General features: G+C 40.3%; 5 protein-coding genes across 8 annotated transcripts; 4 read left to right on the forward strand and 1 right to left on the reverse strand.

Annotated features, from left to right (window-relative positions):
* LOC5510949 (coronin-1C) lies at positions 1-7,049 on the forward strand. Its single transcript, XM_001631294.3, has 7 exons — positions 1-372; positions 1,779-2,210; positions 2,422-2,541; positions 2,985-3,086; positions 3,461-3,664; positions 4,394-4,618; positions 6,602-7,049. Exons 1-7 carry the CDS (start codon positions 181-183, stop codon positions 6,773-6,775), a joined length of 1,449 nt encoding a protein of 482 aa, XP_001631344.2. The 5' UTR covers positions 1-180; the 3' UTR covers positions 6,776-7,049.
* A 489-nt stretch (positions 7,050-7,538) lies between these two features.
* LOC5510926 (prolyl hydroxylase EGLN3) lies at positions 7,539-8,928 on the forward strand. The gene has a single exon (XM_001631295.3). The coding sequence runs from the start codon at positions 7,668-7,670 to the stop codon at positions 8,808-8,810; it is 1,143 nt and encodes a 380-aa protein (XP_001631345.3). The 5' UTR covers positions 7,539-7,667; the 3' UTR covers positions 8,811-8,928.
* Positions 8,929-9,069: 141 nt separating this feature from the next.
* Positions 9,070-11,015, forward strand: LOC5510950 (protein phosphatase 2C-like domain-containing protein 1). The gene has a single exon (XM_001631296.3). The coding sequence runs from the start codon at positions 9,294-9,296 to the stop codon at positions 10,935-10,937; it is 1,644 nt and encodes a 547-aa protein (XP_001631346.1). The 5' UTR covers positions 9,070-9,293; the 3' UTR covers positions 10,938-11,015.
* Positions 11,016-11,564: 549 nt separating this feature from the next.
* LOC5510951 (F-box only protein 22) lies at positions 11,565-15,261 on the reverse strand. The gene is made up of 3 exons (XM_032380170.2): positions 14,957-15,261; positions 13,722-14,189; positions 11,565-13,389 (listed from the first exon to the last, which is right to left on the reverse strand). Exons 1-3 carry the CDS (start codon positions 15,176-15,178, stop codon positions 12,832-12,834), a joined length of 1,248 nt encoding a protein of 415 aa, XP_032236061.2. The 5' UTR covers positions 15,179-15,261; the 3' UTR covers positions 11,565-12,831.
* Positions 15,262-15,317: 56 nt separating this feature from the next.
* LOC5510927 (transport and Golgi organization 2 homolog) lies at positions 15,318-20,213 on the forward strand. 4 transcript variants are annotated; one of them, XM_048727183.1, is made up of 6 exons: positions 15,318-15,458; positions 15,673-15,800; positions 16,308-16,467; positions 17,777-18,242; positions 18,644-18,766; positions 19,631-20,213. In XM_048727183.1, exons 3-6 carry the CDS (start codon positions 16,326-16,328, stop codon positions 19,770-19,772), a joined length of 873 nt encoding a protein of 290 aa, XP_048583140.1. In that variant the 5' UTR covers positions 15,318-15,458; positions 15,673-15,800; positions 16,308-16,325; the 3' UTR covers positions 19,773-20,213. The 4 variants fall into 4 exon arrangements, with proteins under 4 accessions (XP_048583140.1, XP_048583138.1, XP_048583139.1 ...); XM_048727181.1 differs by having other exon boundaries at positions 15,673-15,739; XM_048727182.1 differs by lacking the exon at positions 15,673-15,800 and having other exon boundaries at positions 15,324-15,458.
* Positions 20,214-21,341: the final 1,128 nt, after the last annotated feature.

Raw genomic sequence — 21,341 nt, forward strand, 5'->3', positions numbered from 1 at the left:
GCTCGCTCTGTCTGGTCCCCTCCTCCCTTTGCCTGCTAAGCAAAACGCGAGGGAAATTGTTAGCGCATTTTGGCAGAATTTTCTCCATCAAATCTTATTCCGCAAGGCCAAAACGCGTCTCACACAAACCTCAACACCAAAGCCACCCACTTTACTGCGTTTTACGAGCCAGATTAAGACATGAGTAGATTTGTGCGACAGTCGAAAGTCAGGCATGTCCACGGAGACCATGCGAAAAACGATTCGTACGACAATATCCGAGTCTCGGAGAACACATGGGAATCGCCATTCTGTGCTGTGAATCCCAAGTTTGTTGCAATAAGTCTTCATGTAGCTGGCGGTGGGGCTTTCCTTGTTTTGCCTGTTACTCAGGTAAGGTGATAAATTCCTTCATAGTAAATCGGAAATGAAACTTTCTGTTTGCTTGTTCGCCGCGACGCGAGCAAGTAATAAAAGCATCGATTGATCGGATCCAAAACTTACATCTTATGTTTCATTTTTTTTTTCAAGCTTCTCTTAATTAATAGATGGGCCCTAGATTACATGAAGTTTGGATTAATAGTCCTTCATTTGGTGTGAGATAAGGCTTACCCATTTCTTATCCTGTTTCCGTCTGACAACTTTGATTGTGCAGTGACTTTGCTGGACGACTATTTCCGTCTTCTCTGACGATAACTCGTGTCTTTACATGATAATCACCCTGTAGTTTAGCGCATTGAAAAAATTGTATATATATATATATATCACGTTCGACACAATGGAAGATTCTTTACTTTTTAGCTCCGTGATTGTCATATGAAGTGAGGTAACCCACAATGTGTGTATGATTTTATACTCAGTCTACAATTTATTTATTTAACTATCGTTTTTTTATGTCAAAAATGCTAACGATAAATTAATTAATGTTTAAATGTTTTTTGGCCCAGTCAAATATTCAATTTAAACTGATGAAAGTGTTTAACCTTAGCAAAATTGATTTCAAACTAAGTATGTACATGTACATATGATTCTAGTGTTATTTTTTTTTTAATTTTGTTATTCTTTCCCCCGGTTGCAAACAGCTGGCTTAAAAAAAAAGGATATCAAAAATGCAAAGCTGTTACTTTATTCGTAATTATCTTCAAAAACACTTTATTATTTTTTATCCAATGTTTTCTGCTCAAAGAAAAGCAAGCCTTTTAACTGCATGCATTGCAAATGCTTGTTTCCTGGGATCTGTGGGCATGTGCAATGTAAGGCAAAATATGAAGGCGTTGATTCAAATGAAGAAGAGATGTGGAGGGGGGGGGGGTAGCTGTTTAATAAGGAATTCCTTTTAGTGTCTAAATAAAAAAATGGGGAAGGGGTATCTCTTATTTTCTCTGGAACTGCTATTTTCTCTTTTTGCTGTAGCTTTGAGCTGCTAAATTTGGTTGATGCATTCATTTATTGCATAAGTTTTTGTAATGGAAGAACCCAAGAGGATCTAGTAGGTTCCTAGATCATTCATTAAAATTTTAGAGATCTAAGAGGAATTATTATGAGACTTATTTCCTTTCTACCTTAATAGCTTAGCCATTATGGCAACCCTTATAGTTTAGCGATTACTGATCTATATATAGTCAGATGTAATGAACTTTTACTTAAATTTTTTTTTAACATAGCCCTTGGTGGTCTTAAACAAGAAATGGAAGTCTAAAAGTGTCCATTAGTAGACCTATTCACTTACAGGAGTGCCTGTTAGATGTTCTCTGTTTGTATTCCTTGAGCGAGTAACACACTGCTTGGATGTTTTGCAGAAAGGGAGAGTAGAGCCTGATGCACCTAAAGTGATAGGACACAAAGGTGCTGTTCTGGACCTTGCATGGAATCCATTTGATGACCACATGATAGCCACTGGTTCGGAGGATGCTCGGGTGATGATCTGGCAGATCCCAGAACATGGCTTACACAGCAACATAAGTGAACCTCTTGTCACTCTGGAGTACCATCAAAACAGAGTCGGCATTGTGCGGTGGCACCCTGTGGCCAGCAACATTCTCTTGAGTTCCAGTCATGACCTCAAGATTGTTATCTGGAACCTGGAGACCGCCGAAGCATTCCAGATTATTGAAAACCACACTGCCATAGTTTACAGTGTATCATGGAACCGCGATGGCAGTCTCTTCACCACTACCTCAAAGGACAAGAAACTTAGGCTAGTTGATCCAAGATCTGGAAAGATCGTTAAGGTATGGCTGGAGCTACTAGTATTTTACAGTATAATTTACAGTAGAAAATGATTGTTTCTACAAAATTTTCTTTCTGCTTGATCATGGTTAAAATCATATGCTACTTATTTTAGGCTTATTACAAACTCATCCCATCTTTTTTTAGCACTTTCCTGTCATTAACCCCTTAATCTATGAGCTTCATGTATGGATTTTGATTCTTTTTTTCCAGGAAGTGAATGGCCATGAGGGAGCTAAGCCACAGCAGGCATGCTGGCTTACCAAATTCAACTATATTTTCACTACTGGATTTTCACGCATGAGTGAACGTCAGTACGCCATATGGAATGCGGTAAGTTACCATTTTGATAAAATTGTTGCATTTGCCATACACAGAAATAGATAAGAAGGGGAACTTACTGTACCACTTACCCCAGGCAATCTAGCAAGACTACTTATTGTACTTTGGAGGCACATGTTGGATGGCACGGGATCATATATTAAAGGAATAATTTTGGATGACTATCGATTGTAAAGGAATAATGCTGGATAATTTTAGATCTTTAGTAAAGCAACAATTTTGGATGATGATAGATTGTAGACTAAAGGCATGTGTTGATAAATATAATTGTATACTGAAATGTTGATGACTACAGATCGTATAATGATGAAATACATCTTTTGAATATAATTAGGGCATGTGTTTGGTGATGAATTGTATGGTTAAGGTTTTTTTTAAGATGACCACTGGTTCTATGGTGAGGAAGTATTGAGTATTGAGATTTGTCTGCACAGGAAACTCTGGAGCAGATAGCCCTTGAAGAGATTGATTCCTCCAACGGTGTACAGTTCATTCACTTTGATGAAGACACCAACATGGTCTATCTCTGTGGCAAGGTAAGTGAAACGGTGAAAAGAGGTGAAAAGAAAATTAATCATTCGGGTACACCCACCCTATTCTCAAACTCCCCGAAATCTAGGAGGGAGCGCATGAGTTAATCATTTTTTTCCTGAACACAAATAATTTACTCTGCAACCTATTATTTATTAGTGCTAGACATGTCACTGTTTTATTGTAACCAGCTAAAAGAAAAAAAGCAAATGTTTCAAGCTGTTTCTGAAATCATTGCTCTGCTTCAAAAAAGAGTTCTCAAACATAAACACCACTGGAAATTAGCTTTCATTGTATTCTCCTAGTTTGTTTCAAATGGCTATATATTATTTACTTGTTGTATTGCTCTCTTCTGACAAAGTAAACTTGTTTCATCCAGGGTGACTGCCTCATCAGGTACTATGAGATTGTTGAAGATGCTCCTTACTGCTACTGGATCTCCAACTACCAAGCTAAGCAGGCACAGAAGGGTATCGGCTTCATGCCTAAGCGAGGCTGCAACGTTGATATCAACGAGATGTCACGGATCTTCCGCCTAATTAAGGGTAGCTGTGAGGTGGTCTCTTTCACCTGTCCTCGTAAGGTAAACGCCAAAGTTATTCTCACTTATGCATTTTCTTTGCATAGCTTGCTCAAAGGCAATTGTTTGCTAGGTAATTTTAACATTTTCTTTGGTAAGCTTTGTAAGAACTAAGGAGGAATGGGGAAGGTTTTTTTTGCAAGGGCGCTAGATAAGACCACAAACGTTTTCTATTGATTAAGGTTCTCTGCCTTGAGAAGTAGAAACAAGTGAAGCAAATCTCACCACATACAGTTCCATATCCAAAAGGAGCTCAAAGATGTGCTAATTGTAAATAAAAAATGTTGGGGTCATTATTTTGTTAACATACACATTCATGCTCCATTGTAATTGTTATATTTCGTATTCATTCTTCATAGTTTAGCACTATAAGAAAGCACGGGTGGCATAGTGTGTTAGCGCATCGGGCTCTCACTGCTGTGGCCCAGGTTCGAATCCTGGCTGAAACTGGTGATTTTTTCCTGGTTCCTGCCTTGATTTGAATTTGTGTGGATTATTGTATTGTACCTACCATGGCGCTTTGATAGTTTTTTGAAATAAATCAATAAGGATGAAAAAAACATCTGATTGAAATGAACTTCACTAGCCAGCCATTGTGGCAAATCCTCCTAGTCATTCCAGTTATTCTAATTGGCAAACTTTCTTGAAACTTGTGTCCACGGTAGCAGGTTTTGCAATGTGATAATATACCACCATTGCACCAAAGTCATCCTTTCTTTGGTTGTTATTTAGTCTGAGCTTTTCCAAGATGACTTGTACCCAGACACATTGAGCGATGAACCTGCTCTCACCGCTGACGAATGGCTTGAGGGCAAAAATGCTGAGCCGAATCGAATGGGTTTGAAGCAGTTCTTCAAGACTGGTGGAAAAGGTGGCGCTGCAAAGATGAAGAAAGCTGGGCTTGGGGGACTTGCCAAAGTTGGTGCTAAGAAGAAAGCTGAGGGTGGCAGTGACGAGGTAAATAGCCACACCCATCATTAGTTAAGGTTGACAACCATATACAGAAGAGATACCTTTTCACCCCCATCCCCAAATATTTTGAAATACCCCACCCTGATTCTAAGATCCCTACTGTACCTTTGCTCTCTTTCTTCAAGAGGAGATGAGTCTGCTCATAGTGTCTTAGAAACACATCATCCCCTCCCTCATAGAAACACATAATCCCTCCCTTAGAAATGCACCACCCCCTCCCCCTTAGAAGAGAAATGCACCACCCTTCCCCCTCAGAAGCACAGCATCTCCTCCCCTTTAGAAATGCACCACCCCTCCCACTTTGAAACACAACATCTCCCCCTAAGAAATGCACCACCCCTCCCCCTTAGAAACACAACATCTCCTCCCCCTTAAAAATGCACTACCCCTCCCCCTTAGAAACATAATATCTCCTCCCTCTTAAAAATGCACCACCCATCCCCCTTAGAAACACAACATCTCCTCCCCCTTACAAATGCACCACCCCTCCCCCTTAGAAACACAACATCTCCTCCCCCTTAGAAATGCACCACCCCTCCCCCTTAGAAACACAACATCTCCTCCACCTTAGAAACACATCTCCTCCCCCTTAGAAATGCACCACCCATCCCCCTTAGAAACACAACATCTCCTCCCCCCTAGAAATGCACCACCCATCCCCCTTAGAAACACAACATCTCCTCCCCCTTAGAAATGCACCACCCTTCCCCCTTAGAAACACAACATCTCCCCCTTAGAAATGCACCACCCATCCCCCTTAGAAACACAACATCTCCTCCCCCTTAGAAACACATCTCCTCCCCCTTAGAAATGCACCACCCATCCCCCTTAGAAACACAACATCTCCTCCCCCTTAGAAATGCACCACCCATCCCCCTTAGAAACACAACATCTCCTCCCCCTTAGAACTGCACCACAACTCCCTCTTAGAAACACATCTCCTCCCCCTCAGAAATGCACCACCCATCCCCCTTAGAAACACAACATCTCCTCCCCCTTAGAAATGCACCACCCCTCCCCCTTAGAAACACAACATCTCCTCCCCCTTAGAAATGCACCACCCCTCCCCCTTAGAAACACAACATCTCCTCCCCCTTAGAAACACATCTCCTCCCCCTTAGAAATGCACCACCCATCCCCCTTAGAAACACAACATCTCCTCCCCCCTAGAAATGCACCACCCATCCCCCTTAGAAACACAACATCTCCTCCCCCTTAGAAATGCACCACCCTTCCCCCTTAGAAACACAACATCTCCCCCTTAGAAATGCACCACCCATCCCCCTTAGAAACACAACATCTCCTCCCCCTTAGAAACACATCTCCTCCCCCTTAGAAATGCACCACCCATCCCCCTTAGAAACACAACATCTCCTCCCCCTTAGAAATGCACCACCAATCCCCCTTAGAAACACAACATCTCCTCCCCCTTAGAAATGCACCACCCCTCCCCCTTAGAAACACAACATCTCCTCCCCCTTAGAAACACAACATCTCACCTTTTGAAACACAACATCTCCTCCCCCTTAGAAATGCACCACCCCTCCCCCTTAGAAACACAAATCTCCTCCCCCTTAGAAATGCACCACCCCATCCCCCTTAGAAACACAACATCTACTCCCCCTTAGAAATGCACCACCCCTCCCCCTTAGAAACACAACATCTCCTCCCCCTTAGAAACAACATCTCACCTTTTGAAACACATCATCTCCTCCCCCTTAGAAATGCACCACCCCTCCCCCTTAGAAACACAAATCTCCTCCCCCTTAGAAATGCACCACCCCTCCCCCTTAGAAACACAAATCTCCTCCCCCTTAGAAATGCACCACCCCTCCCCCTTAGAAACACAACATCTCCTCCCACTCAGAAATGCACCACCCCTCCCCTTAGAAACACATCATCCTCAATTTCCTTGAAGCATCTCTGTCAGGTGATTATTATCATTGACTTTTTTCATCTATTCGTTAGGGAATGGATGCAGAGAAGCTTGTAGCCACAGTGAAGAAGCTGACAGAACAGGTTGCTAAGTTGGATAAGCGCTGTTCTGTCCTTGAGAATAAGATTGTTGAGTGTGAAGCAACAAGATGCAAATGTTGTAAGGAGGAAGAGGAGGAGGAGGAGGAAGAGGAGGAGGAGAATTGAGCTTAAACTCCTGGATGCTTCATATTCTCCCCAAATGATGGTTAAATTGATTTTGCATTGGGATATTAATTAAACCTGGATTTTTATAGTTGTTCCAGAGTTTGTATGAGCCACTGAAGTAAATAGAAGCTTGGTGTGTGTTCTAGAACAGACACGCCCATAGCTTAAGTATATATAGCAACATAACTATTTTCATATTTGGAGTTGATAGTTTAGTAAATGAAGGATAATTGTGAGCCTTAATTATAAATAAATGAAACAGCATTTTGTCTCATTCTCTGAAGGTTATTGTTATTGATTAGTAAACAAGGCAGGTATGTAAGGGGCGGTAAGGGTTATTTTCGTGATCCGTGAACAGCCTTTTTTGTTTGTGGTCAATCATGAAAAGGAATTGAAATCCGTGATCTTTGATTGCTACCTTTGCTGTGATTCATGAATGGCAAAATTTGATCAGTGTGAATCGTGATCTTTGCTGTTTAAAAAATATGCATCATGATTTCCGAGTAAAGATTGATCCTTTTGGTCAGTTAATCATGAAACGTGATTGCTGATTTTTTAAACTCATTAACGTAGAGGGACCCCCCCCCCCCCTTTACCGCCCCTGGCCTGGTATGTCATTTCCATTTTTTTTATAGAGCTGATTATTTTCTAGGTTTAGGAGATTCTATTCTAGGTAAATATGGTAAAAATTCCCTTGCATTCATTTTAAACAAAAAATATTGGAAATTTGATATTGATGTGTGAAATTTTCCAGTAAAGACTCTACTTAGAAAGGGTTGGTGTGTTCTCGTGATATCATATTACAGACAACAAGGGAGGGATGTGTCAGGCAAGTACAGTAAGTCTTTTACAGTTCTAAACTTGTGGGCTACCTGTTGATTTGGACGCCAAGATGGCGTCCATGGATGCGAAGTGTGAGTTTTGCTATGCAACTAATGTCAAACTACAGAAGTGTTCTAGATGCAAAAGTACAATGTACTGCAGCAAGGATTGTCAAAGATCACACTGGAAACACCACAAGGCAATATGCAAAGCGAAAAAGCATTCAAAAGATTCTAAGTTGGATGTTTCTACCACAACAGCGCCACTACGTTTCTCCCAACCCATGAGCAAAAACAGTGAAACACTTGCAAACTTTGTAGTCGAGGAACTAACCAAAAGCAATTTTTGTGTCATTGATGGACTTCTAACTAAAAATACAGCAAAAGAAATCCTTACAGAAGTCAAACTTTCATACGAATCGGGGATTTTTCAGGACGGGCAGTTAAGTGGAGGATTAACGGCCTCGGAGAAAAGCGAAAAATACACTGAAAAGAAAATACGCAGTGACAAATTGACGTGGATAGAGGGTAATGAGGAAGGTGCTTCCCATATTGGGGATCTTTTGTTGAAGTATGACTCGCTTGTGAGTAGCTGCAGTCGTAGAATTGGGTATGACATTCAAGGCCGTACAAAAGCCATGGTGGCATGTTATCCAGGGGGCGGTACAGGGTATAAACGACACGTGGATAACCCAGATGGAGATGGCCGTTGTCTCACTGTCATATTTTATTTGAATGAGAATTGGTGTACCAAAGATGGTGGTGTCCTAAGGATTTACCAAGACGATGACAACTCACACATTGATGTTGAACCTTTGTTTAATAGGGTGTTGTTGTTCTGGTCAGATAGGCGTAATCCACACGAGGTTCTGCCCTCATATGCCCCCAGATTTGCTGTCACTGTGTGGTACTTTGATCAAGAGGAGAGGAGAATGGCTAAAGAAAAGCATAAGGGTGTGGGTGAATTTGGTGTTGCTGTGGCGATGAGGGACGTGGAACTAAAGAGACTTGAAAGGGATATTGCACAAGTGAAACTTGATAGTGAGGCAGAACAGACTGTTAAGAAGTTGCTATCTGATGACGAATTAGACGCAATGGCAGTACTTATCAAACAGGCCAGAGATCCATTAGAATTCTTCACCAAGTATGGAATTTCCGCAGACATTCAGGGAGCACTTCTCAGGGTCCTAGCAAAGAGAAATACCACTAGCTAAAATAAAACAGTTTGATAATTTGTATATGGAAATAAAAAATGACAGGGAATAAACCCTTAACACCATGAAAAGTTGAAAAAATAAATGTTAAATCTTGTTGAGATTTCGAAAGCAACAACCTTTTGTTGATTATAATTGATACAAGTTTGTTTTTGTGTTTAACGTTTATCTTTTGTGGAATTTGGCTCTTAGTGACACTTGATCCTAGCTGTTTAACTTGTTACTGCGTATTTTTGTGATTTTTCTAGCCAAAAAGACATCGTTATATCTTATTTCATCGCTTATCTAGCTCGCTTATCTAATTTGCATAAATTCCAGCCGCCTATTACCATGGCAACCTATTGAGACCAATTTTCCCGTTTATTGAAAATTGATTAGCAATTTCTAGACAAACGCATCGATATGTTAACAGTTTGTTGACTTTTTGGTTGTGCTGCATCATGAAAGTATATAATTTTGAGTTCGTTTTCCCGTCCTTCTAGAATGCACGCAGTTACAGTCGCGCTGCGCGAGCAGTCGTCGTCTTCGGGTTTGGAAGAAACTTCTTCCTCCGCTAATAACAGCCCAGAGAAAAGTTTGTCGCCACGTACCAGTTACTTATCCGACCTTCACCTCCCACCGATAGACCAGAAAAGCGGCGATGAAATCATAGAGCCGATAAAAGAAGTAACCGAAGGCATTAAGCTACTCTGTATGACATGCGAGGAAGAGATACGAGTTCAAGATTTGAAGATTCATCGCGAGTTTCATCGCGCTCTACAGATCTTTAGGTACACAATGGACAATAAACCAAACACCGTAAAACAGCTTGTGACGAGGCGCAGATCTCTTATGAGAAAACTTAACGAGAATGCAAATTTTGAAAATCCTGTCAGTATACGAAAACTGCAAAAGTTAAACGCAGCTTATGAGCTGTTAAAGTCAAACTTAGTAGATCGGTGGGGGACGTTGCGGGAAGTCGCGCTTGTTGATCCGAAAGAATACCATGTCATGGGTCAAAGCACACTTTTAAATTGCGCTTTGGCATTCGGCATTTGCGAAGACAAGAACTCTCGATGGAAAACGACGATGGAAGATAGACACACGTTTTGTGATTATTTTTGTAACGATCCCCAAAGCGGGTTCTTTGCTGTTTTTGACGGCTACAATGGAGCAACCGCGGCAGGCACTTCTGCGAAAACGTTTCCCGAGGTTTTAGCAAGGAAAGTGGAATCTGTTTATCGCCCAGGACTGGCCTCTGAGGGAGTGGATGCTAAAATAACGACGGCGCTAAGAGAAACTTACGAAGACGTGGATCGAATCTTACTTTATGGAGTGGATGAGGACTCGCGGAATCGGTGGAGTGGGTGTTCTGCTGTGACATGCCTGCTTAGAGGAAACAAGCTTTATATTGCCAATGCGGGGAATGTGCGCGCAGTTTTGTGTAAGGGGGATGGCTCTATGATTCGTCTCACTCAGGAACACACACCACGGAACAAAAGAGAGAGACACCGTGTGTCCAAGTATGGGGAGGTTTACAAAAGTGAAAAGACAGCTCTAGTGAATGGGCTTACAACAAACACTAGAGGACTTGGTAACCATGGTGACCCACATTTGAAGTCTTCTGTTATCTGTCAACCTTCTGTGAACTGTGTGACATTGGATGAGGCTGATCAGTTTGTCATTTTGGCAACAAATGGGGTATGGGAGGTGTTTAGTGAGGAGGAGGTGATACTGCTACTTGAAGATTTAATGCCAGAGTTAGATGTCAAGGAAATTGTCCGCCGTATGAATAATGCTTCAGAAAAGAAAAGCAAAGTTGCAAAACAATGCAATACTAAAAGAGAAAGTGCAAAGACTACAGGAAGCTCACAACAGGAAAGCAAAAGCACTAGTGCCTCTTCAAAATCCTCTGACACTATCTCAATAAGGCTACCTGAGATTGTTAGCAATAAGGGTAAAGCTGCGACAGCATCAGATAGCCTGATAAGGATGGAAGAGAAGGCACAAGAACTAGCAAAGGCTCTCAGTGAACGACTTGTACAAAGTGCTCTTATGGCTGGCTCAAAGGATAACACAACAGTAGCCGTAATATTGTTGAAAGGCTGTCCTCTGCAAATGTTCCTTTTGCCATCCTTGCGACAGTAATGTCAGAAAGTAATTATTGTGCTCTAGAATATTGTAATTGATAAATTTTTTTATTTACAAATTAAAGGTGATACATAATTTTGTCAGCTTTTTATCAGTAGAGTTCAGTAAATGGTTCAGTTATGCCAAATTTTACAGGTTCTTTTCTTTTTCATAATAAGAAACAGCTGCATTTTTTTATTTCAAAAACATTGTTAAGTTTTTTATATATTCTTTGATTTGTTGAGTTTATTTTTTTGAATTAAACATTGCTTAGTGCTAAAGGAAAAATAACATCTCAGATCTGTAGCCATAGGGCAGTGTGTGTGTGCGTGCATGCGTTTGTGTGAGGGGTGGGGGGGGGGACAAGCCTTTCTACTAATTAGGAGAGCTGCTCAAACGAAAGAATGTTGACGTGACTTAAAAGATTATGACCCCCTCCCCCTTACTTTCAAAATCTTGACTACAAGCCTGTATGTCATGACAAGATCATGATAAAAACCTAGAACAATATGAAAAAACAAGGTTAGAGGTAATGTAAAAGAAGCACAAGAAAAAGTTTTAATATGTACCTGCCCACTATGCTCTTCAGGCAATGCTAGAAAGATTTCTAAGAGGGGTTAACATCACAAAAGTTAACATCATAAATTAACTTCATTGCTCTTTATTTTATTTTTTATAAGAAAGGCTAAAGGATTACTTTAGGTTATCTAGTTTCTTAACACAACATAAACCCAGAGGTTTCCTAAGGATTTACTTCAAATCTATTATTAAAATCTGTATTGTGTTACAGAAATTATTGGTCATAATTAAGACTTTATGCAGAATTGTGCTACGGTACTCTTCACTGCTATAAACAATAAGAGATTAGATCAAGGCAAACTGACTGACCAATAAAATTTAATAGAAAAATAAAATAGTCATTAGGTGAAGTCCAGTGAGCTCTCAGATTAGTTTTTTTTTTCACTTTTAAGAAATATAATATACTTTAAGGGTGTTGGGACATTTCTCTGAGGGCCATTGTTAGGAAAACTTCAAGACGTTGTAAATCTGCCAAACCTTTGTGAAATGGAATGAATTTAGGCGTATCATTATTTATGAATCTCTAAATTTTGATGATGTCATCAGGCGTGAAGTATTGATGGAGGGTGCCTAAAAAATTACGTATGCATTTTCGATTCTTCCAAATAATAAAATTTTCACAATTTTAGTTTTTATTTTTCCAGTCTTATTTGAATAATTTCTTAAAATATTGGGAAATTGATGCATAGTTTTATAGAGGGCAACTAGGTAAATATTATCTGCCTAAAAAAATCGTGCAGAGTGTGTTCTTTACAAAGATTATAGAGTTAGAAACGTAAACCGGAGGTAAAATTATCTACGAATGTCGCCAATTAGCTGCCCTAGGTGAATAATCATGCTATTTCATTTTTGTTTTATGGTATTTGCTGTTTATTACGTTTTTCTCGCCAGTTTCGGGCGTTCGTTAAAGTAGCTAAAAATGTCTCGCATGTTAATGGTTTTTCCACCAATTGATTTTCCCGCCTAAGTATGAAGTTTCCGGATACTCGCACCCGGGCCTAACAACCGAATCGCTAAGTAACGAGAAATGTCCCGACACCCTTACACTTCAGGGCTATAGCAGGGGTTGGGGCTTTAGCGGCACATCCCCCCACAATATTTTCAAAAACTATAAGGACCAGTAGGGGCATGGCTGTGGCGCCAACATTTTTCTAAACGTTACTGCATTGTGCCCCCAATATTTAATCACCTGAGGTTTACAGTATAGTCTATTAAGAAATAAAAAAGAAGGAAAAGGGATTGATATACTATATATCACCTAATGGCAACATACCACCACTGTCATGGTAATTTCAACCAATTAAGATATCTATAATTTGTTTTGTCCTTTTCATTAGTCAGCACTACAGCAAGGTTTTTCTGCTTTGTCCTCATCTGATGTTCTTTTTTGCAAGGCACCTTTTAGCAGTGGTCTCACTGTGGAGGTGCTTGGGGAATCCAATGAACACAAGCAAAACACCGAAGAATAAGAATGAAGAAAATGGCTGTCCTTCAGTGGCTTTCCTCGCGTTGACTGCAAATCAAGACCTAACTCACCGTTGCCAAAGAAACCACCAACCGGAATGTATGGAAACACTTGCTTGAAAATCTGTGATTCCACATTCTTAGCCATGTAAAATTTCTCCCCACGTCCGACACAAGAAACCATAAAACACACACCACTGCTGTCGGTGCAAGGGATCCCAAAACCATTGAGTTGCTTTAAAGATTTAGTCACACCAATCTGTGTTTCTCCATGATGAACAACTGAAACTGCATGCACATTGGGGCCAGCTATTCCAAGTCCAATAACCCCAGTATTCTTGAGTTCATGATCAACAAAGAGAAGAGAATCTACTAGACCGCCAATGATTACGACGTTGGATTTTTCACCATCTTCACAGCTGTTGATCTGAGAGGAAAATAAATTTTATGGTCAAATGTATCTAGTTATGAAAATAAATGTGTTATTGGGGAGGAAGATTTTTCTTTTTTTAGTATTTTCCCGGGCTGGAAACATTGGGAAATTATTACTAGAAAAAATGTTTAAAGTTAGATATGTTGGGGCCTGTAATTTTGGCTTTGGGTAAAGGTTTGGTGTGGAATGGAATGGGTTTTGGCTAGCAAAAAAAATGTTCTCATGAATACCATGGTGCCAAGGGAAGGGTATGAAATTTGTTAATCCTACAAAACTGAAGCATTTCTTTCCCTCACCATCATACCCAAACATTCCATTTTGCTTACCTGCCAAATCCCAGATGCGACTTTTCCAATGATATCCAGATTAAATATATCTCCTTTTGCAAAAAGAAGAGCAAACTTTAATTGTTTTTCTGCTGGTATATTAAGAGATTTCTCCCACCGTGACTTAAAAGATCGATTGTTTCTAACATCAGTGCAACTCATGTTGAATAGATGGGTTGACACCCCTTGGACTCTTGGCATCAAGAGGACTGAAACTGCCTCTGCCATTTCAAGTTCCTCTGGGGGAGCATTCTCCTGGCAACCGATAACACCATATCCAACGCAACCAATCACATTACAGCTCTTGGGAAGACGGCTTTTGAGGGCAGTAATTAAGGTCCGTACTTCATCTCGCCGTGGTTCACAGAACTCTGCCGATCGACTGATGAAGACTATAGCTGCAGCTGGGAATATCCTTAGATTATCCAAGTAATCAACAATTTGTGCAATCATCAGATCCATTGACAGCTAGTGAGTAAAAAGCATTGTTATAATTATTATTGACATGAACAGAAAAATTGGTAATCTTCGCTTTTTATTATAATTGTTGTTTTTTTCCCATAATGAGCTCCATCCAATACATGGGCAAATACATTACTTTATTATCATTATTCTTTATCTTTTTGTACTTAGTTGTGAGGGTGAAAATGTCATTATTATAAGAAAAGATTCAGTTTAAATCAAACACTTTTCTGTCTCGTTTTTATCCAAAAGGAGGAAAAGTTGATTTTTTATCTATTGATCTGTTATGAAAAATAGATTAGGTTAATTCCATGTCTAGAACGAGTCGTACAATGCGAATTTGCTTAAATTACAAAGTATATTCTTAAGAATAAGAAGTCATAACTATAATTCTTTAGCCGCAAATATCACAAAATGGCATGCTTACTAATCAAGTCAATGTTTATAATAATCTAAAAGGCCTTTTCAGTGTCACGATTCATAAAGCAACAACAATTATCGAAGAGTGTTCAAAAATTCTAATATTATCTTGTCAAGTCAGGATATATTTTCAGGCTTAGTTATTATTTTTTCAGGCTTAATTTTGATTTTAAAAATGCTTTTGAACAATTTACTTAACCAAGAACCAAAAAACGTAAGAAGTGGGTTCGAAATGTACTTAATATCATTTGGAAAAAGCTATTGATTTTAGGGATAATTTCCTTCATTGTAAATATCTCATTTACTTCACTAGAACGTTCTGATCATCATTATTATTATTTTTTATTATTTACCTTAGAGCTGCATGGTGTATTTGGGCCATGATGGACGAGATAGCTTGTCCACTTGGCTTTACGGAGTCGAAAAATTCTGCTGACTGTATCTCTCCATAACCGACAAACTTGCGACGAATTTGCAAGATCTCGAGCGGGAAGAAATGAGAGAACGAGTTCAAGAATCTCCGCAAGAGATAGTATATACTCAGATTGAGGCTTGCCTGTTAAAATTGACGCCATTACGGCTACAATGTGGACAAAAAATAGGAAAGATACATGGATTGGATGGATTTCGTTGATGGAACTCTGTGTTTACAAGGGTGGCGGAGAGAGACTAGAACGAATAGCAAAAAAATAGTTATTCCCAGGTTCTCGCGAACACGAATGACGGTGGGAGGCTGGAGACATATTGGCCAGTAAAATCAACGGGCACTTTCTCTTGACGACATGATCAGATGATGTGCTTTATTCAAAAGATTTCGTCTTACTAGTGTTTATTTAGCAGTTGTGCTGCTGGCAGGTGGGCAATTCACTTTAAAGCGGCAATCGCACCAATTTACTCTCGGCCAATTACGTAAATTTCTCCGGTGATTTTTAACAGAAAACGGTGAAATATTTCACAAATTGTAAAAGCAGTGTGTCTATTGGAAGTTTCTTTGAGAATGTGACTGATAATTTAGAGCGAATGGCCGGTAAAATAGCGCGGATTCTAATAGATTTTATTGTCTGTTCAGGTTGAAGTAAACCCCTTGTGAAATTTGCTCACTGCCTCGCGAGACCAAAAACTCACAGTTCAAGCAGGTGAGAATTTTGCCGCAGTTGCTTGCGAGACGTGATTTCTTCCGATCGACGTCCACACACGGTGAGTTTTTGGCCTCGCGAGGCAATGAGCAAAGTGCACGAATGAAGTTTTGCTCACCGTGTGTGCCGAGCTATAGCGACCAGATGAGAGTGCTCGTAATATTTTTAGGGATCAAAATCAGGCCTCAGGTATTTTTTACAGGCCCGTACCCAGGATGGCGCCTGTGTACGCGCCTGTTTTAGGGGATATCTGAGAGAAAATAGCCTGTTTTAAATAGGAAAGATATTGCTACAAGCCAAAGTTTTCTAGATTATTGCATAATTCCGACTTCTAAACAAAACACTTTGACAATTTGTCATTTAAGACTTTGTTAAACAATGGGATACACTTTTACCCACTTTTATGCCATAGCAGTCTTGTTTATGTGATTTTAACATTCACATGGCTTTCAGAAACCTTTTAGAAAGTTTTCAAGTTGAGTCACCCTAGAAAAATCACTCTAGCATGTGCCAGATCTTATAGCATAGACTTACATTTTTTTGCAGATTCACATTTTGTTTTCTTTAGGCAAGGAAGACAAAAGATATGTGCATCGTGTTTCTATCTTTCAATGATGATCCATCTCCCGGAGGATACAAGCTGATATTGGCTGCAAATCGTGATGAGTTTTACAAAAGACCTACTGCTCCTGCAGACTTCTGGGAACAGCACCCAAATATTATAGGAGGTACCATCAGAATAAAAATGCCACACATTTGCATTTGTGTTTATAGTAGAAAGTTTCTTTTGAGGCCCAAATCAGCCCTTACTTTTCAGCTCAGGGCGAGTGCATACCCAGGAATGGGTGGGGGGGGGGGGGGGGGTGCGCAGTCATAGGTATCATATGGAAAAAGCATAGTATTTGAATATTCCTTAATAAGAAATGACCCACTTTTTGGCCACTGTGGGGGTGTCTGTATATACCTTGTGCACCCTCTTGTTTGCAGGGTAACAAATCCTGAAACCTCTGCTGTGAAACAATTTACTGGGATTAGTAAATATGTGTAGAGTTTCAAAATTTTGTCAGGAGAATAAGACTAAAAACTGACTTAACAGACCCGTACCCAGGGGGGTGCAAGGGGTGCGAACGCACCCCCCCCCCACAATGATCCACTTTCGGTTCTGAATAGACGTGCAGTTTGTAAAAAAAAACTATAAAGCATAAGATAGATCACTTTGGTATGTAGTCGAAGCCGACAATAAAATTCCTGTGGAGATACTGCAAAGGCATAAAAAAATCCCTTTTTGTTTTTTTAGGGGTGGTCAGCTCACACACACCCACACCCCGTGGGAAATTAGGTCAATTTTTTTGGATTTTGCACCCCCCCAAGAAAAATCCTGGGTATGGGCCAGTATCAATTGGCAAGTATCAATTATCCTTGGGTTTCATTTGGCCCCGGCGGCCATGTGAAGTGCCAGCTATTTTCCACCAAGCACGGGCTACTTTAAAAAAAAAAATTTTGAACTAAAAAGATAATAACTTTCACCCCCTACTAATCAATCTCCACCACCTACTCTGAAAGTTAATTAAAGCCCTGGTTATCTGAGTTACAATCTGCCGCAACAGACAGTGGAAGTGTCTCAGCCTTGACCTCTGTAATAAGACATGATGGAAAAACATAACATGATGCTTCAAAGAAGCCCATTTCACATCTAATAAGGCAGAAAATTTCTTTAATTACTTAGTGAGCAATAGCAAACAAAATATCAAATGCGCCTTTTTTGAATTGATGTGACTTTTTGCAAAGTGTCATTGAAAGTTGAGCTTTTCGTCCCTGAAATCATACATAGTGCAAGAATGATCAAGAATAAATAACTTAAAAAGCCAAAATCTGGGTATGTGCATTTTGGCCCCATGTTATTTGTGTTTTGAAAATCATTCCAGAATATGAGGGACAGTTGGCCATTTTAAGAAATTGTGTCTTTCTCACACATTTTCTAGGTTTGCTGTCATTTAGTAATGTAATTACAAATTATGCTTCATTTCCTTTCTTCAGGTCTAGACCTGCTTTCAGGAAAGGAAGGTGGCACATGGCTTGGTTTTACCAAATCTGGACGGTTCGGGTGTCTGACCAACTACAGACAGTCTCTAGAAAATTATGCATCACATAAAGATGCCATTGGAAGAGGGTTTCTGGTTTCTGACTTCTTAAAAGATGATATTAGTACAAGTGATTACCTGAGGAATATTCAACAAAATGGAAGCAAGTACAATGGGTTCAATTTACTTGTCGGGGAGCTATGTTCTGACAGTGAGTCAAAGATTGAATGGTATTGCAACTGTGAGGATAAACAGATCAAAACACTTTCCTCTGGAAATTATGCTTTATGCAACAGGACATTAAACTTTCCATGGCCAAAAGTGGTTCATGGACAGAAGAGATTTGAAGATATATTACAGAAATCAATGGATAAACAGGCTTTACTAGATGGGCTGCTGGGACTTCTTCAAGAAAATCAAAGGTACCTGATTGACCTTGGGAACATAAGAGCACTGGGGGATGTAGGAGCACTTGGGGACATAGGGACACTGGGGAACATAAGAGCAGTGGGAGGCAATTGGGGACATAGGAGTACTAGGGGGGCATATTAAAACTTTTTTCATACTGCCTTTTTGTTTTTTGGTCACCTCCATTCTACCTAGACTGAGTCATAAAGGCACTGGGGGACATGGGTTATTTGAGGGGCACTGGGAGGATGGGTTACTTTTGGGCCATAAGAGCACTTGGAGACATTTGGATACTAAGTTGCAACTACTTGAGGGAGTAACTGCTCAGGGAAATTTTAAAAAAGTGATTACAGGGCTACACCTAAAAATACTGGAAATGTAGAAGCTAAACTAACACACCATTCTCTCATATCAGGTATTTTCCTGGTGAAGATGACTCCAATTACTGCACATTGTTGGACAAGGAGTTAGACCAAGACTATAAAGATGCTTGTCGATCAATATTTGTACAGCACAATGAGATTGGCTATGGAACAAGGTATTTCAAATGACTAAGAAATAAGACAAGTGTTGAATATTGACACTTGAGGGATAAAATTAGCATATATAAATGGGGTAAACCATTTTTTCGGATAATAAAAGACCAGTTTTTATTGGCTAAACAAAAGAAAACAGTATTTGTTCATATTTGTATGTAAAATTGACAATGGATTCTGGCGTCTTTTAAGCCCGTACAAACTGCGCCAGCACCAATGACACAAAGGAAATGCTGGCCAAGTGCTGGCCAAAATTTGAACTCAATCAAAATTTCGGCAACACTTGCCAGCACCAGCCAGCACCTCCCAACACGGTGTTCAAACTGCGCCAACATTGCTGGGCCAACGTCTAGCCAGCAATGCTGTCGCAGTTTGCACAGGGCTTAAGAAATGTTACAATAGCTTACTAAAGCCCCGTGCAAACTGCCCCGTGTAAACTACAGACGCTGGCAACACGTTGGCGCAGCTGGTGAGACGTTGGCCTAGCCTAACTCTGGCTTAGCACTCCGCCACCATTGCAGGGCTTAACGCTCATTAAACTAAAAGGTGCATGTCTTGCCCAGTGCTGAAAAACGCAAGACTAGTTCCAGTACCGCGCGGTTAAACCAGCCTTTCTGTTTTGAAATGGCGGCGTTTTACCGGCGAACTGTCACATTTTGGCGAATGCTAAGAAAACTAGACCAAACTTAAGGCTATAATTTACTTTATGACTCCCTCATTATCACACAAATCTGTCATATTTTGTACAGTATGGTTTTAATGCTGTACAGTAAGTCAAAACAGCGACCGAAGTCAGCCTTTCGTACCTTTACTCGAACGATTCAACACTACGATTGTGCTTGTTTTTCCTGTCTTGCTAATTTCAGGACTCACACTGTCATATTAGTGGATGAGGCAGGTCACGTGACATACATGGAGAAGACTATGGATTCGGACCAATCAGACGTCAAGCCAAGCAATAGAACCTGGACTGAAAATACCTTCGAGTTTGACCTGCTTACAACATAACGAAACCTCTGACGTGAAGAAAAAAAGAGACTGAAAATACCTTCGAGTTTGACCTGCTTACAACATAACGAAACCTCTGACGTGAAGAAAAAAAGAGAACCGTGCGAATGCACACTGCGGATAGATACTAAAAAAGCAGTACAATGGCCGTCGCTTCCCGCGGACTGATTTTCGCTATTTAAAACAGTCAGCCCGAAATGCCACCTTAGAGATTTCAGTTTCTTCAATTAATTTTTCCTTGATAACAATCACGTTGTATATGAAAAGTTGCATCAAAATATAAAAAGTCACGATTGATATTATGCCATTACTCGCTAAGGCTAAGCTTAAACGGCTCATTATCCATGGGCCGTATTCAATGCAAATGCATGACAATGAATCAAGTCGATTGTTTCATCTTCATTTCCAGCATTAAACCTAAAATAAAGTACTTCAAAGGAATTCTCCCTTATTTTATGTTACATGAGCTTTTTTTGATACATCTAGCCTGAGTATCAGGCGATTTTATTTTTCAAAAGTCGAAGAGGAAAAATAAAAGTCTTGTCTTGTTTCTTGCTGGCGCGATAGAAACATAGGGGGGCCTGATACTCAGGTTATGATACATTTTACCGTCATCATGTCGTTTCCTCAAATGAAGAGATTACAAATGCGTTTGCGGGCGTAAAGAATTTAAGACGTAAAGGACCATGGGAAGGAATAAGAGATCATAAGCCTTTACATTTCCGGGCCCTTCCCATGTGTCTTTGCGCGGATGAATATTGTATTTTCCTTCTAATAAACCAATTCTTATTGTCATTTTGTTTTTAGATGGACATTTCTAGATAAATTCAAATAATTTGTGTTCCAATATTGAAAACGATTACAAAAGTACGCCGCTGGCAATGGCTGGTTATGGAGGGATTTGCACTTGATTCGCTATTCGCATGCGTCAAGGATAAGCTTGACCCTAAACAGTTCTCTGTATCAGGGAAGTCTACTGTGCTGGCCCTGGTGTATTTTCTCCATTGCATCCTTGAATCGCTTGAAAGAGGCAAAAATTATGTGCGCATATTTTTTGCCGACTTTTCAAAGGGCTTTGACTTAGTCGACCATAACGTCTTAATGTCTGAGCTCGACCTCCTGGGGGTCAATGAGTATCTCCAAAGTTGGATTGCTGCCTTTCTCACAGCCCGACCACAGCGCGTCAAAATCAGTGGCCACACCTCATCGCCTGTGTTCCCTAATGGGGGCGTACCACAAGGCACTAAGCTTGCTCCACTATTGTTTGCTATACTTGTAAACAAGCTGGCGAGCACTTGGCCATATCGCATTAAGTATGTTGATGACACCACCATCTTTGAAGTGATTCCCAGGTGCTCGCCAAGTTATCTGCCATTTATTGCTAATGATATTTGCAATTTTGCTACGGAGCGTGGGATGAGGCTCAACCCCAAAAAGTGTCGGGAATTAGTCATTAATTTTCTGCAGTACCAGCCCTCGCCAGTTAATGCCCTGCAACTCATGGGCTCCGTGATTAAAAGGGTTGAAAGCTACAAAATCCTCGGCGTCCACATTAGCTCAGATCTATCG

Source organism: Nematostella vectensis, chromosome 4 (genome assembly GCF_932526225.1).
Source record: "Nematostella vectensis chromosome 4, jaNemVect1.1, whole genome shotgun sequence".
Classification (NCBI taxonomy): domain Eukaryota; kingdom Metazoa; phylum Cnidaria; class Anthozoa; order Actiniaria; family Edwardsiidae; genus Nematostella; species Nematostella vectensis.